We start from the raw sequence: 16,928 nt of genomic DNA on the forward strand, positions 1-16,928 counted from the left end.
AATTTCACTAGAAAAACAATGGTGTGCTTGGTTTTAACATAACTTTATTCTTTCATGAGTTATTTACAAGTTTATGGCCACTTATAAAATGTGTTCAAAGTGCTGCCCATTGTGTTGGATTGTCAATGCAACCCTCTTCTCCCACTCTTGACACTGATAGCAAAACCGCAAAAGAAATGCTAGCACAGGCTTCCGGTATCGGCTGTTTCAGATGCTGCACATCTCGTATCTTCACAGTATAGAAAATTACCTTCAGATGACCCCAAAGATAAAAGTCTAAGGGGGTCAGATCGGGAGACCTTGGTGGCTATTCAACTGGCCCACGAAGACCAATCCACTTCCAGGAAACTGTTCATGTAGGAGTGCTCGGACCTGACACCCATAATTGATGGTATGGTGTGGTGTATGGGGTACATGGATAGTGGGGCCATTCTTCATCAGTGGAAACCGCCATGCCACTGTATATCTGAAATTGCTGCATGATGATGCGTTGCCCTCTTTATGTACTGAAGATGGCACCTTCCCTGAGTTTTTCCAGCAAGATGGTGCACCACCACATTATGGGTGTCAGGTCCGAGCATTCCTACAAGGAATCTGACCTTCTTAGACTAGCATTTCTTCTGCGGTGTTGCTATCAATGTGTTAAGAGTGGGAGAAGAGGGTTGCATTGACAATCCAACACAATGGGCAGCACTTTGAACACATTTTATAAGTGGCCATAAACTTGTAAATAACTCATGAAAGAATAAAGTTATGTTAAAACCAAGCACACCATTATTTTTTTTGTGAAATTCTCAATAAGTTAGAGGTCACATGACCCTCTTCCCAGTGGAAAAAATAAAGTTGGATTCAAAATGGCCGCCTTGGTCACCACCCGTCTTGAAAAGTTCCCCCCTCCCATATACTAAAGTGCCACAAACAGGAAGTTATCACCAACCATTCCCATTTTATTTAGGTGTATCCATTAAAATGGCCCACCCTGTATAATATATTTATATTGCACACCACTATGTGTTTGCTTGTGTATTATGTACCTTTGTCTACTTGCATTGACCCTTGACACCACCAGGTAATTGTATAATATTTCCTCTCCTCTTTTTCTATTTATTCTCTATTGTACTGCTAGCATTCAAGCCTGGCCTGAAAACGACATTTGTCCACTGTTGAAACACAAGCCCTGTATTCGTTTTAATCACTACGGACCTTGGATGTATCGGTGCATCCAAAGTCATGTATCCCCTTTGATTTTTCCTGGCACATGACAGCTAATTTGATCATATGTCATGTGCATCTAACAGCCGCGGGTGGAATCGCGATCCACCTACTGTGGATCCTACCTACCTACTGTTAAAATGTGAAATGCCACTGATGGCGGCATTTAATTCGAGCACGCCGGAAGATCGTCATAAGGCTCATAGAGTTGCAGGCATCACACCACCACGATCCCAAAGACAGGCCATCAATATTGAAGTTCCAGACATCCCCTTTAATGATCCATTGTCTATAGCCAGGCCGTCATATGTAATTATATCTGTTCCAGCCAAACAAACAGGGTTTAAATGGAATCTGTCACCAGGTTTTCGTAGTGTTATGTAAGAGCAACACGATGTAAGGGTAGAAATCCATGATTCTAGCGATGTCACTTACTGGGCTACTTGCTGAAGTTCTGATACAATCACTGTTTTCTCTACTGCAGATCTAGAAGTGCTCTGACTGCTGATCTGTGTATAATCCTGCCCATACCTCTGATTGGTAACTTTGTGTGCACTGTGCATAGACAGAAGCTGCTAATCAGTGGTCAGGGTGTAGTTACTCAGAGCAGGAGGATTACATGGCATGAGACACCTAGTCCAATAGTGGTAATCACTGGCTGATAAAACATTGATTACTGGCTGAATAGAAACTGATTTTTAATGAAAAAACACAGCCTACTAGGTGACACATCACTAGAATCAGGGTCTCTGCCCCTACAGCCTACTGCTCTCAGCTTACATATAAAAACCTGCTGACTGATTGACTTTAATGCCTGATCAATGTAGCAAAAAAAAAAAAACTTTTTTTTTTGCTTTTTTTTTGCTTTCTCTCCTCATTCTCCTTAATATTTTGCATTGGTGGTACCTTGTTTGGCTTCCGGAGTACTGACTTTTCTGCATTATTTAAGTGACATGCAGGCATTGAAGGAGAGTTCATTCTTGACCCACTTACTTTTGCAAACACTTGGATAAATGTTGGTGAAAATAAGTGTCTGATTTGCTACTAGCCAGTCAATCACTGTCCCATGCCTATAGGTACCGACTCTGCATTGTCTGCCCTAGGGGCTGCAAAGAAAGTCCTTGTAAGTTGCATGCTATGTCTGTTTTATCCATCGTCCCTTAGTATTGTAAGACTATAGTCCTATGCTTTATCTTTTGATCTAGAATAAAGAGCACAAGTTGACTGATGTAGTTGACTGTCTTTTGAGTCCAGCAACCACTACAACATCTGCTCTCAACAGCCTCGTTGTTTCCTGTGCGTCAGCCGTCGGTGTCCGAGTAGCGGCTACTTGTGAAGCTGGAGCGTTGTCGCTCAAGAAAGTGATGAACTTTTATTCTGGGTCTCTGTGTGACTCAGGAGTCCAGAATCCTTTAGGTTCTGTTGTACAAGAAGGGTTGAAGGACAGCAGAGAAGAGCAAGTAAAATTAGAGTCTATGCAGGGCAAGAAAAGCTCCAGTCTTGTGGATATACGAGAGGAAGAGGCTGAAGCCGGCTGTAGAAGACTCTCCTTACCTGGACTTCTATCCCAAGGTGAGCAGTGCCTCAGTTATTTATTCATTAATTTATATTTAAAAGGGTTGTCCAGATTATTTTTTTTAACAAAAGACAAAGGGTAAGAAATGAGATGAAAGGGCTGTTTACAACTGTACACCCCCTTATTAATAGCCATAAAATAAAAATAATATATATGGTTATCTCCAGGATTAGTGCCGTTCCTCTAATCTCAGCGCTGTGACCGCTGCCAGTCACCTGACACAATGTCATATAGCTGCTGTAGCCAATTAGTGGCCCTTCACAGAAGTGTTTAAAGGGAACCTATCACCAGTTTTGTCATATGTCATCTAAAATTTTCACCTTATTCAGCCCAGCGCTGCATTGCATTTTTGGTTATCTAACCCCTTGACTTCCACTGTTTACCGCCCCAAAAACATTTTTAAGTTCTCCTGCCCTGTATGTTAATCCTGACGGTCTGGTCCGAAGGCCGTCCATCATGTGCTTTCTATCCTGGCTGCTGCTCGCCGTCCTCATGCCTTTGATTGACATGGATGACGCCTGTTACGTCATCCACATTGCTAGGCGAAATCTTCAGCCTGTGCAGAGAAATCGCAGCTCGCGCATGCTCACTTATGTTTTCGGCTCTTCTCGCAGTAGGGCAAAGCATAGTGCGCAGGCACAAGATTTCGGCCAGCAATGTGGATGAGACAGAAGGCATCATCCACTTCAATCATTCCTGCAGCAATGAATTCACCTTCATCATTCACGTGACTGTTGCAGTGGTCGGGTGAAAGATAGAATGATGCCTTTTCTGCTGGAACAGATGGAGTTGGTCAGTGGCAAATACAGAGTTTTACTTCAGAGGAATTGCTGTAACTATGTAATACGTTGTCGGCCATTGCTCCACCTCTTATACATTCTCTATTACTACATTATTTATCTACAATGTCATACTAGAAAAGCACCGTTTCCTTTTCTAAATGCTGTTATGGGATCTGTCAGAACTACCCTTGTGGTAGGGTTTTCCACTGTCCGATTACTCAAACTGTAAAAAACCCTTTCCTATTTAGGTGCCAGAATCTAGCAAAGTGAGTTAGAATATAAAACATGATTTTGGTTTGCATACACCATAACCGTTATATCTTTAGTTTCCCCAAGGTTGCTAAGGAAGGTTGGAAGAGCAAAGATGAGAACAGTGGCTTTGACCCCTACAAACAGTGGTGAAGCTGATGTGCTGCTTCCCTGTCTAAGGACAGAGGTTTGGAGTTGGGGAAGAGGCAAAGAAGGACAGCTGGGGCATGGAGATGTATTACCAAGGTAAGTGACAGTCTTACGTTATGTGTCGTACACTTTAAAGGGAATCTGACACCACATTTCGCCTATCTAAACTATTAATATGGGCATACAGGCTACAGAATGCTGAAAACAGCCCTACCCTCCTCTTTATCACTTTATGTTCACACCTCTACAGGAAGATCTTCAGATGTCTAACAGAACACTTCCACCTCATCTACATGTATAACAAAACCTTAATTTGATTTCCTTGGCCTATCTTTCAAGCATCTCTCATGTCCTTATGTAATTCCTATATAAATGTTGCCATCTCTTCTCAGTATACTGGATGCCTGATGAAGGGGCCTTCTAAGCCTTGAAAGCTTGCAAATATAATTTCTCTGGTTAGCCAATAAAGGTATCACTCCTTGAATACTTTTCTCAATTTTTTGGGGGGACATAAGTATTTACATCTATTTTTCTGGCTAACACGGTGCCACAATATTATTTTGTATTGTACACAGTGTGAGACAAGTAACAAACACAGAACAGGAGACATGAAATTTGTCTCCTTACATACAGTTTTTGCTTCTCTCTCAGCTCTGCTATATTGTAACAGTATTACACCCTGTCTGCCAGTGAGCTGGAAGCTGAGAGGAATATGCAGATGTGTCAGTTATAATCACACACAGCTCTGCAGTGAGATCAGAGAGCGGACATCACACTATTAACTCCCGCTTCATGTAAAATAAGCTCTGGGGGCAGAATTATCTCGAGGCACCATCCTCCCCAGAGCCTGGAAGAGGTCATTTGCATAAAGTGATAGAAGATGATTTCTCAGCAACAACACATCTGATAGGAGGCACACAGGTAGGACTGTTTTCAGCATTCTATAACCTGTATGCCCATATTAATAGTTTAGATAGGTCACATGTGGTGACAGACTCCCTTTAAGTTGCTTGACATGATTATTGAAAATGGAGAATCCCTTTCAACAAAGTGGTCACCAGACTATTGAGTCATGTAGAATAAGCCATGTAGTACTCGCCCTTCTTGGCTCTGGTATCAGCTCTCCTCCGCTTCTCCAGTCCCAGTGTTTTGTCTGCAGCGCTGACAGTCCACATCACCGCTGCAGCCAATTACTGACCTCAGCGCCACCGTAATTGGCTGCAGAGAGGTGCTGAACTTAGTCATCAGCTACAGTAGTGATGCCACTGCCGCACCCATATCGCATTTATGTTTTATCATTTAGTTTTCTGAAATGGGAACGGTCATTCCACCAAACTTTGAATAAATCAGTCACACAGTTGAATACAAGAAATGTTGTAATACAGGATGAAGCCTGAGTGCGATCTGATGGAGGTTGGGGATTGTACAGACAAAAGTCCTGCTTAGGGGCCCTTCACTGTCAGTGTCAGCTCCTGCTTTCTAATATATCGTATCAAGGAATTCTTCTTAATTCTCTCATGAGCCACTTTTTCCCCTCCACATGCCTCTTGAACTGAGGAAAATAAAGAAAGCTTTAGGCTATGTGCACACGTTGTGGAACTCCCACGGAAGTTACCACGGGAATTCTGGAATTCCATTTCACGGGAAAACCGCATTTTAAATTCCTGCAATTTTCCCACGGAAAAACTAGCGATTTGCAAGCATAATTAGCTTGCAGAATGCTAGCGTTTTCCAAGCGATCTGTAGCATCGCTTGGAGAACTGATTGACAGGTTGGTCACACTAGTCAAACGCAGTGTTTGACTAGTGTGACCAACTTTTTACTATTGAGGCTGCCTATGCGCCATCAGTAGTAAAAAGATGTAATGTTAAAAAAAAATTGTGTTTTTTCTCACTTTCCGACGTCCCGTGCAGCGTTCCTGATCATCGCGATGCTCCCGCTCCCAGTAATGCCTTGCGAGACCTTTGATGACGTAGCGGTCTCGTGATACTGTAGCAGACTCGCGAGACCACTACGTCATCACAGGTCCTTGCCGCAAGGCATTACTGGGAACGGGAGTTGGTGGGAGCATCGGTAAGGCTGCGCGGGACGCCGGAAGGTGAATATAACCCGATTTTTTTTTTTACAGGGATATGGTGCCCAGAGCCCAGAGGACAGTCTCCTCTCCTCCACCCCCTGGGTTCCATCCGCAAATGTTCTGCTTACTTTTCGCATGGTGGACACAGACACATGCGTAAAGTAAGCAGAACAATGTATTCCTATGTGGGCGGAATCGCAGCGACTCCGCTGCATATTTTTCCGCAATGTGATTCCGCCGCGGAAAAATCCGCACCTTTGCACAGCATTGCGGAATCCCAAACGATTGCATGGGATGCTGTTTTTTTTTTTGCGTTTTCGCTGCAAAATCGCGCCTTAAAAACCGCCCGAAAACGCGAAAAAAACGCAACATGTAAATGCAGCCTAAATCCTTCTTCCTATAGACAACATGCACTGCCAGCACAGTGAGGTGTCATGTTACACCTCATAATATACTCTCTAGAGAGGGGAGGAGTGAGGAGAAGAGTGCAAAAACCGGCATAGGGAAAATCTGATGCTGAGCTTTCTAACAAGTCTTTTTTCACTTTAATGCAGGATTCACACCTATACTGCTTAGTACTGCTGTATATTTAAACCCTACTCCCTCTCTGTTCTGTGTATAGAAGAGCTTAGCAGCTTGTGTCATAGTACCAGCTTACAGTAATTTTCCTAATGAGGGAGCCTGCAGAGGGAAAAATTGGTGAGAATGCAGGATATGAGTCATAGTGCCCATGTTATATTTCTCATGTACACAAAGAAGACTGCTTATTCTGAAAGTTACTTGAAAGTAGTTACCCTCTAACTTTATAAAATGTTGTCATTTTGTAGGTTACAACCACTGTGTGTCCGCAGCATGGATAGCAAAGAGGTGGTTCAGCTGGCGGCTGGTAGCCACCATTCTATTGCCCTTACTTCCAAGTCTCAGGTAGCATTTACTTTCTGTAGTTCTCCTTATCCTTAAACCTTTTTAATCAATATTTTATATTGTAACCCAAAAGAAAATTCTACTTCAATGTGTAGCTTTAAAGCTGCATGAGAAGACACGGTTTTAGTTTTATATTTCTTACACACAGAATTCATAGCCCAATAGTACTGACTTTTTATATTGTGTGGCTGATGAATACCTCAATTTAGGCATAGTGTTATATGGTGTCTTTATAGGCTCAAATATTACATACCTACATTTATTTTCTTTTAAATGTACGTTGTACAGAATTGGGTAGTTCAATGCTAAAAGACAAAAAAGAAAAGGAATATCTACGTATGCCAGCTAGTCATAGGCAAAAACAAGTCTTTTGGCCTCTGTCAAGTATAGGGACCTATGTATAGTATAGGGACCTATAGATCCTTGTGATCTATTCACTAGAAGCTTTCCTGATGCATATTTCAACATACACACATAAGAGCAACAGACATGTGATAAAAAAATGCATTGATGTTTGCTTTCCTTTATTTGTAACTTACAGGTTTATTCTTGGGGAAGTAATATTTCAGGTCAACTTGGCCACATGCAGTCACCAACAACTATGCCACGCATTGCTAAGGTATGATTCCTGTTAAATAAGAGAGAATACAGATTGTCAATGAACTAGACATTACACTATTGGCAGTGTCCGCTTTAGGCCCTGTAGGTACTTCCATGGTGTTTGCCAATGAGAACACAAGACTGGTTGAATTTAATCTTGGGGATGATAGCTGTCAGCCAACAGCCATAGAATATATGTGGCCAACTTTACTCAAGGCATCTGATGTTTCAGGAGTCACAATGAAATGAATGAAAATTATTACTATCACAGCAAAGGTCTATACCAGGGGTGGGCAATTCATTTTCCTGATGGACTACATGAGACACCAGGACTGTTGTGGAGGTTGGACCAATAGACTTGACATTAATTATGCTTAATATTATTAATTACAATATAATTATTTTATGTTATCACTTAATATTGAGTAGAATTAAGTACTGTATTTTTCAGACTATAAGACACACTTTTTTCCCAAAAAATTTTGGGTGAAAATGGGGGTGCGTCTGGTAGTCGGAATATACTTACAAATACTGTGGCGGCAGTCCCAGTCCGATGCTGCAGGGTGATGCAGCCTCCTTTCCCAGGCCGGTGCTGCTGTGGTGCAGGGGGGAGGGGCTCTGCCGGCCTTTTGTGAAAGCCTGGAGGCCCCCGCAGATCCATTGCTGCGATGCGGTGGCCTCTGGGAAAATGGCTGCCGGGGGCAGGTCATGCTCAGATTGAGATCTGTGCACCGAGATCTCGTCCCAAGATCTCGGGAGATGAGATTTCATTGCCGAGATCTGAATCTGAGCATGTGTCGCCCCCCCCAGCGGCCATTTTACCAGAGGCCACCGCATCATAGCAATGGATCTGCGCGGGCCACCGGGCTCTCACAAAATGCCGGCGGAGCCCCGCCAAACCTGTCGCAAAATGCCGGTGGAGCCCCTGCCGCGCCACAGAGCACCACCGCCAAACCTTTAGCAAAATGCTGGCGGGATGAGATTTTCCAGAGGCCACGGCACCAGCCTGCACCACCGGACAACCCCTGTGACCACGCTACCCTATGACCACTCCTCCACCTCCCTCTTTCCCTCCGGTAAGCTGAATTCAGACTGTAACACGGACCCCCATTTGACACATTTTTTTTTTTTCCCCCTATTTTCCTTATGAAAATTTGGGGTGCGTCTTCTGGTCCGAAAAATATGATATACTGACATCCCTCTATATACAGCATGAATCCCCACACAACCTCCCTATATACAGCATGAGCCCCCATACAGCCTCCCTATATACCGCTATAGCCTCTTATATACTGTACAGTGTGAGCCCCAACGTGGCTTCCTGTATACATGTAAACATCCCATACACATATGAAAGAAAGGGGAAAAAAACACATACTCGCTTCTGTTCCTCGGGTGCTCTGCCCCAATCTCCTGTGCACTGACCCTCAGTAGCAGCAGCAGCGAGATGTAATGATATCATCGCGTCTGCTGTCTCACATGCTGTTTGGTGGAAGAAGGAGCATGCGGCCTTTCTTCCACCAATGTGTTCATTGCTGTCTGCATCCCAAGGATGCTGATAATGGTGACTGCTGCAAGCAGCTGATGGACGGCGGCGGAGGGCATGTGTGGCTCGTGGGCTATTGTTTTCTGTCTCTTGGCTGTCCGTGAGACAGACTGGAACAGCCAGAGGTCTGGAAGTGACCCCCAGGACTCACTTTGCCCAGCTCTGGTGTACAGCATAATGTGTCTTATTCATTTCAGAAGCTAATACTTCAATTTATCTGAGAGCAAAAGATGTGGTAGTCAACTTGGCTCAAGGAGCATATTTTCTATCAGTCCGTTCTAATCATAAGTTGTGGCTCCCCCTCTTGTACGACACCTTTATCTAATTAGCATGGAGAATAGCTATTAACAATGGTGTTCAGCTTCAGGAAATGATCAATATGATGACTCCAGATTTTGAGCTATTTAATATCCAAATTTCTCTGGTTGCCTCATAGAGAACACTCTGTAGTCTGCTTTTTCCAGATGGCGCTAGTCAGTGGGATGCCTTACTACTTTATGCACAAAGATCAGCCCCCTACAGGCGATTTTCTAGTAATCTGTAACTAATAAGCTCAGGGGTAGAAGCGTGTGTTATTATTTGTATCTATGTTTTGAATAATTGATCAGTCTGTTTTTTGTTTGTTCTTTATTTTCTTTGCAACAGATGAATGAAGATGGCACTGTGTGGAGCGTGGCTGCTGGGCAGGATTATTCTCTCTTTTTAGCACATGGAAAGAATGGGTTCCAACCTGTTGTATATTATAGTGGGCCTGAAGCAATGGACATTACCACCCATGTAGACTCAGTGCAGGCACCAATTCAGCTGGCAGAGTGTGGCCAGGTGAGTACATACATTAGGAAAGCTTTTAAGGTAACTTGTCATAAGCATTTAAAGGAAAGGAAAATGTAAAGAAGGGGCAATTGATGTGGATACTGTGTTGCAGTTTGCTAATTCTTGTCATATAATGTTTGTAGTAGATATATATGGTATAGCTATTGGAAATCACTCTGGTGTTGCTGCGAATGTAGCCTACCTCTGTAGATAAAACTATTACAAAAGATTTATCACGCTCCTGAACATAGAAATTACAACACCGAGTAGATAATGATGCCTTTAATGTTTGATGTCCAATTTCACTTGCATTACAGAATGGCTCAATTGGGGAACCAGTAGTAAGGCCATTTTTCAAAGTTTCTCTACAGACTCTTTTCAACACGACAACGCCGGCCTTTAAGCTGCTAGTGTTACTGTAGGCAGCTTATATGGCCTAAACGTGCTACCATGACCTGCAGCTTGTCTGGATGTCACTTATAGTGTAGGAAAAACTAAGTGCAACATGAAGGGGACCCAACACTAGGGAAAGGGGGAGTGGAAACCCCTAAGCAAATCTAACGTCACCCTGTCTGCCCTAAGCTTCCCTATATAGGTTATGCACCTATCGCCAAGCAGGATACCTAACCCCCGCCTGATCCTGGCGATGAGCCCTGCATAGGGAAGGACAGGATGAGCACTAGTCAATCCCCACTACCACTAAAAAAGGATGGGATACATAAACAAGGGGAACACTTAGGCCTAGGTCACACTTGCGAGTGCAATGCGAGGAACTCGCACCTCAATACCCTGCACTGCCACCGACACTCGGGACCTGAGTGTGCGGCTGCATGTATTTCTATGCAGCTGAATGCTCTGGTCCCAAGTGTCGGCAGTAGTGCCAGGTATTGAGGCGAGAGAGAGACTCGCGCAAGTTACTCGCATTGCATTCGCAAATTTGACCCCGGCCTTAGCTTGAGTAGACTTGGAGAGAAACACAGACGTCCTCCAAACACCAAAGAGAAAGATAGCCAACTGCTATAGTGCCAAGCCTCAAAAGGGAAATGGAAATATTACCAGCAATTCCCAGCAGCAAGCTGGAAGTTAAAAACACCCTGGCTCAGGTGTACCAACTAGAGCCATGGTGAGGTTGCCACTGGGTCTTAAAGTCAGAAGGACTAGAAAGGAATCCGCAAAGCCAACCACTGAGACCTTTTGCAGCTAGATGCAGTGCGACTGTCTGCAGCCTCTGACACATCCGTGACACTGTAATTCTCAAAGTAACCTCATTGCTAGCATGCCAAGGCGTGCAGCAAGTGTGTATATTACTCAATAAATCAAGATGGTTTGAAAATTGTTTTAATTTTTTCATCATTTTACATCATTAACATGTCTGTCATCCTGTGACTTCAATAATGCCACAACCTTTCCTTCTAGGTCTTGCAGTATCAGTTTATATGTATTAATATAACTGTTTATTACACTGCAAAATTATTGTATGCCGTTTTTTTCATGCTTGGATATCTTTTGGATGAGCGGTGTTTGGAATTTGCTTACCCCAAATCTTTTTCACTACAGCTAGGGTATATCAGTAGTGTCGCTGCTGGATCCAGGAGCTGTTTGGCACTTGTAGACCAAAACATGATGGGTTATATTGGAAACCTCCATGAACTGGCATCCTCTGAGAGGAGCTTTTATTGCCACCTGAGTGATATCAAGTCCCAAATACTTAGGCCTCTTTTAGGACTAGGTAAGTGTCTTTTATAACCTTGGGCAATACAATGCACGGATTGACTTTTGACCCACAGTAACTGTATTGTAGTATCTCTATACAATCTACTATGTATGTATTTATGCATATGTATGTATTCATATATGTGTATGTATGTGTGATATTTGTGTGTGTCTGTGTGTATACAGCTCTGGCAAAAATTAAGAGACCACTGCAAAATTTTCGGTTTGTCTGATTTTTCTCTTTATAGGTATATTTTTGAGTAAAATGTAAATTGTGCTTTTATTCTATAAACTACTGACATGTCTTTGAATTTCCAAGCACTTTGTATTTATTTTCAGAAAATGAGAAATGGTCAAAATAACAAAAAAAAATGCAGTGCTTGCAGAACTCAAATAATGCTAAGAAAACAAGTTCATAATCATTTAGAAACAACAATAATGTTTTAACTCAGGAAGAGTTCAGAAATCAATATTTTGTGGAGTAACCATGATTTTTAGTCGCAGCTTTCATGTGTCTTGGCATGCTTTCCACCAGTCTTTCACTCTGCTTTTGGGCGATCTTATGCCACTCCTGGTACAAAATTTAAGCAGTTCTTTGTTTGATGGCTTGTGACTATCCATCTTCCTCTTGATTACATTCCAGAGGTTTTCAATGGGGTTCAGGTCTGGAGATTGGGCTGGCCATGACAGGGATTTGATCTGGTGGTCCTTCATCCAAACATTGATTGACCTAGCTGTGTGGCATGGCACATGGCCTGCTGGAAAAACCAGTCCTCAGAGTTGGGGAACATTGCCTGAGCAGAAGGAATCAACTGTTTTTCCAGGATAACCTTGTATGCGGCTTGATTCATACGTCCTTCGCAAAGATTAACCTGCCCAATTCCAGCCTTGCTGTAGCATCCCTAGATCATCACTGATCCTCCACCAAATTTCGCAGTGGGTGCAAGACACTGTGGCTTGTATGCCTCTCCAGGTCTCCGTCTACCCATTAGACGACCAGGTGTTGGGCAAAGCTGAAAATTAGACTCATCAGAGAAGATTCCCTTACTCCAGTCCTCTATGGTCCAATCCTTAAGGTCTTTGGCAATCTTCAGCCTGGCTCTCCTTTGCCTCTCATTGATGAAAGGCTTTTTTCTACCTTTACATGACTCGAGCCATGTCTCTAGGAGCATATTACGAACTGTTCTTACTTCACCCCAGCTGCCATTTGACAATCCTTTTGTAGGTCCCTTGACAATCCTGCGGTTACTGAGTGACATTCGAATAAATAAGATGACGTTCATCCCGGTCAGTAGAGAGTCGTTTTTACCCTCTGCCGATCTGTAGCTTTGTTGTGCCAAATGACTGCTGCTTGACCTTGTTGTAATGGACTGCCGTCTTAGAAATTTCAAGGCTGGAGGCAACATGATACTCGCTGTATCCCTCTGCTAGTAAAGCCAAAATTGAGCCTTTCTTTCCTCACTCAAGACTTTTTTTTTTCAACTCCTTTGGCATGGTTAAGTTATTTTTTCATTCCTATTACTTTTGGGATATTACTAGCACTTGTTTTGCCATCCAGCTTGTCCTATTGCAGGAGGATTGTGAACACCACAGCAGGGTTTTTATACTTTCCTTCGTTAAATAAGATTTGGTTCAGGTGATCACCTAATCAGAAGCACATTAAGTAGAATGAGGTGTACTCTGGTTGGAATTCAACTGACACCAGAATGGAATGGCTGTCACACATGTAGAGAAGCTGATTTTTATAAAACTGTGCAGTGGTCTCTTAATTTCTGCCAGAGCTGTATGTATGTGTATATATGTGTGTGTGTGTTTATGTATGTGTGTGTGTGTGTGTATATATATATATATTATTATGCGTGTGTTTAAAACCCTGCTGTTCTGTTCAGGTTAATATAACCCGAAAAGAAATTTGAGACCCTGCAGATTTTTTATTATGCGGATCTGAAACTTGTGATTGATTTGACTTTTCCTCATTTGAGGGGTTCTTACTATGAGTGTTTTTTTTTTGTTTTTTTGTTTACTTTTTGCTATACGCTGATTGTTACACTTGTACTGTTCTGGTCAATATGACCCAATAACATTAACTAATTTTTTTCTGCCTGCAAAATGTATTTGTTTTCCTGTGTACTTCATCTCATTATTCAAAAGGGTGGAAGTTTCACTGTTCTTTCAGTTCTGAGAGTTAGGACACTGAGCTGTGAATACACATCTATGTAGCATATTACCTATGCTTTTCTTCTCAAATTATTCAATTGTCGTCTTTAGATTGCATATTGTAAAGCCATTTTTTGATTACTGTCATGATGTAAGCTTCATTTTTCATTTGTTTATGATCAACCATGTTCACATACAGTTTTAGAATGAAATAGGTATACAAATAAAACACAGTAGCTAAAATCAACCTTTTCAATAAATCTGGTCATATTGACCAAAAACAGTACAAGTGTATAAATAAATGCGATCAGAACAGCAGGGTTAATTTAATGTATGTGTATTTTCATGCTTCTAAACAAAATATGACGCATGTAATTGTTATGATTTGTTTTATACCATTATTGGAACTAATGTAGAGATAATAAATATGAAAAATGTCACAATACAAGCAAATCCTGTAATGATTCTTGATCATTGGTCATTGTAGACTATAATACACCATTATGGCTTTTAACCCCTGAGTCCCGACATTTGATGTACTATCCCGTTCATGTGCCCTGGGCCTTAATGCCCATGGATGGGATAGTACGTCATATCAATCAGCTGATCGAGGCAGAGTGTCAGCTGATTATCACAGCTGACACCCGGCACATTAACCCCCGGCACACTGCAACCAAACATGATCACAGTGTTCCGGGGGCATAGGGAAACATTGCGCAGGGAGGGGGCTCCCTGCTTGTTTCCCTGAGACCCTCAGAACAACGCAATGTGATCGCGTTGTTCTGAGGGCCTCTTCTCTACAGGCTCCCGGATCCAAGATGGCTGCGAGGTCCTTTCGGGTCCTGCAGGGAGGTGGCTTCTCAGTGCCTGCTGAGGGGAGGTGGCTTCTCGGCGCCTGCTGAGAGCAGGCGCTGAGAAGCCTCCTACACTGCCTGTCAGATCGCTGATCTGACACCGTGCAGTGCAAAGTGTCAGATCAGCGATCTGACTTTATATAGTAATGTCCCACCCTGGGACAATGTAATATTTTTATTTTATTTTATTTTTTACATTAACGTGTAAAAATAATTTTTTAAAAATTCCTAAATAATGAAAAAGAAATATTCCCCAATAAATTCATTTCTTTATGTAAATAAAAAAATAAAGTACACATATTTAGGATCGCCGCTTCTGTAACGACCTGCCCGATAAAACTATCCCACTAGTTAACCCCTTTAGTGAACCTCTTATAAAAAAAAAAAGGCAAAAAACAATGCTTTATCATCATACCGCCGAACAAATAGTGCAATAGCAGACGGATATAAATAAACATGGTATCGCTGAAAAAGTCATCTTGTCCCACAAAACACGAGCCGCCATACAGCACCATCAGTGAAAAAATAAGATATAGCTCGCAGAATAAAGCAATGCAAAAATTTTTCTCTAAAATTGTTTTTATCGTATAAAAGCGACAAAACATAAAAAAAAATATAAATGAGGTATCACTGTCACCGTACTAACCCAAAGAATAAAACTGCTTTATCAATTTTACCACACGCGGAACGGTATAAACGCAAACCCCCCCCCAAAAAAAGAAGTTCATGAATTGCTGGTTTTTGTTCATTCAGCGTCCCAAAAATCGGAATAAAAAGCGATCAAAAATGTCATGTGCCCGTAAATGGTACCAATAAAAACATCAACTCGTCCCGCAAAAAATAAAACGCCACGTCACTCTGTGGGCCAAAATATGGAAAAATTATAGCTCTCAAAATGTGGTAATGCAAAAAGTATTTTTTTGCAATGAAAAGAGTCTTTTAGCATGTGACAGCTGCCAAACATAAAATCCCGCCATAAATAGTAAATCAAACCCCCCTTTATCACCCCCTTAGTTAGGGAAAAATAATAAAATTAAAAAAGTATTTATTTCCATTTTCCCATTAGGGCTAGCATTAGGGTTGGGGTTAGGGGTGTGTTGGGGTTAGGGTTGGAGTTAGAATTGGGGGGGGTTTCCACTGTTTGGAGAGCACCTGATGTGCCCAAACGCAACATGGCGTCTGATCGCCATTCCAGTCAATTCTGCGTTGAAAAAGTCAAACGGTGCTCCTTCCCTTCCAAGCTCTGCCATGTGCCCAAACAGTGGTTTACCCCCACGTATGGGGTATCAGCCTACTCAAGATAAATTGCACAACAACTTTTGGGGTTCAATTTCTCCAGTTACCCTTGGGAAAATAAGAGATTGGGGACTAAAAGATCATGTTTGTAGAAAAAATGATTTTTTTTATTTTCACACCCAGGCGCTATAAACTTCTGTGAAGCACTTTGGGGGGGGGTTCAAAGTGCTCACCACACCACTAGATAAGTTCCTTAGGGGGTCTAGTTTCCAAAATGGGGTCACTTGTGGGGGGGGGGTTTCCTCTGTTTAGGCACATCAGGGGCTCTCCAAACGCGACATGACACCAGCAGACCATTCCATCAAAGTCTGCATTCCAAAACGTCACTTCTTCCCTTCCAAGCCCCAACGTGTGACCAAACAGTAGTTTTCTCCCACATATGGGGTATCAGCGTACTCAGGACAAATTGCACAATAACTTTTGGGGTCCAATTTCTCCTGTTACCCTTGGTAAAATAAAATAAAATAAATTTGGCCTGAAGTAATTTTTTTGTGGAAAAAAAAAAGTTAAATGTTCATAATTTTTTTTTTTTTTTTTTACATTAAAAAAATTCCTGTGAAGCACCTGAACGGTTAATAAACTTATTGAATGTGGTTTTGAGCACCTTGAGGGGTGCAGTTTTTAGTTTGGTATCACTTTTGGGTATTTTCTATCATATAGACCCCTCAAAATGACTTCAAATGTGATGTGGTCCCTAAATAATAAAGAAAAAAATGGTGTTGTAAAAATGAGAAATCGCTGCTCAACTTTTAACTCTTATAACTTCCTAACAAAAAAAAAATTTTTGGTCCAAAATTGTGCTGATGAAAAGTAAACATGTGGGAAATGTTACTTATTAAGTATTTTGTGTGCCATATCTCTGTGATTTAAGGACATGAAAATTCAAAGTTAGAAAATTGTGAAATTTTACCACTAACATGTAGTACAATATGTCACGAGAAAACATTGTCAGAATCACCGGGATCCATGGAAGCGTTCC

General features: G+C 42.0%; 1 protein-coding gene across 3 annotated transcripts in view; it reads left to right on the forward strand.

The window, feature by feature from the left end:
* ALS2 (alsin Rho guanine nucleotide exchange factor ALS2) overlaps nucleotides 1–16,928 on the forward strand; it is a 186,078-nt gene that overhangs the window by 38,564 nt on the left and 130,586 nt on the right. For all 3 annotated transcript variants that reach the window (XM_073551524.1, XM_073551523.1, XM_073551525.1), the window contains exons 5-10: nucleotides 2,418–2,784; nucleotides 3,897–4,065; nucleotides 6,874–6,970; nucleotides 7,512–7,589; nucleotides 9,762–9,938; nucleotides 11,487–11,658. In XM_073551524.1, coding sequence (XP_073407625.1) covers nucleotides 2,418–2,784; nucleotides 3,897–4,065; nucleotides 6,874–6,970; nucleotides 7,512–7,589; nucleotides 9,762–9,938; nucleotides 11,487–11,658 — 1,060 coding nt within the window. The remainder of the gene's footprint in view (nucleotides 1–2,417; nucleotides 2,785–3,896; nucleotides 4,066–6,873; nucleotides 6,971–7,511; nucleotides 7,590–9,761; nucleotides 9,939–11,486; nucleotides 11,659–16,928) is intronic.

Source organism: Dendrobates tinctorius, unplaced genomic scaffold (assembly GCF_039654945.1).
Source record: "Dendrobates tinctorius isolate UK_male_01 unplaced genomic scaffold, ASM3965494v1 ptg000177l, whole genome shotgun sequence".
NCBI classification, from domain to species: Eukaryota; Metazoa; Chordata; class Amphibia; order Anura; family Dendrobatidae; genus Dendrobates; species Dendrobates tinctorius.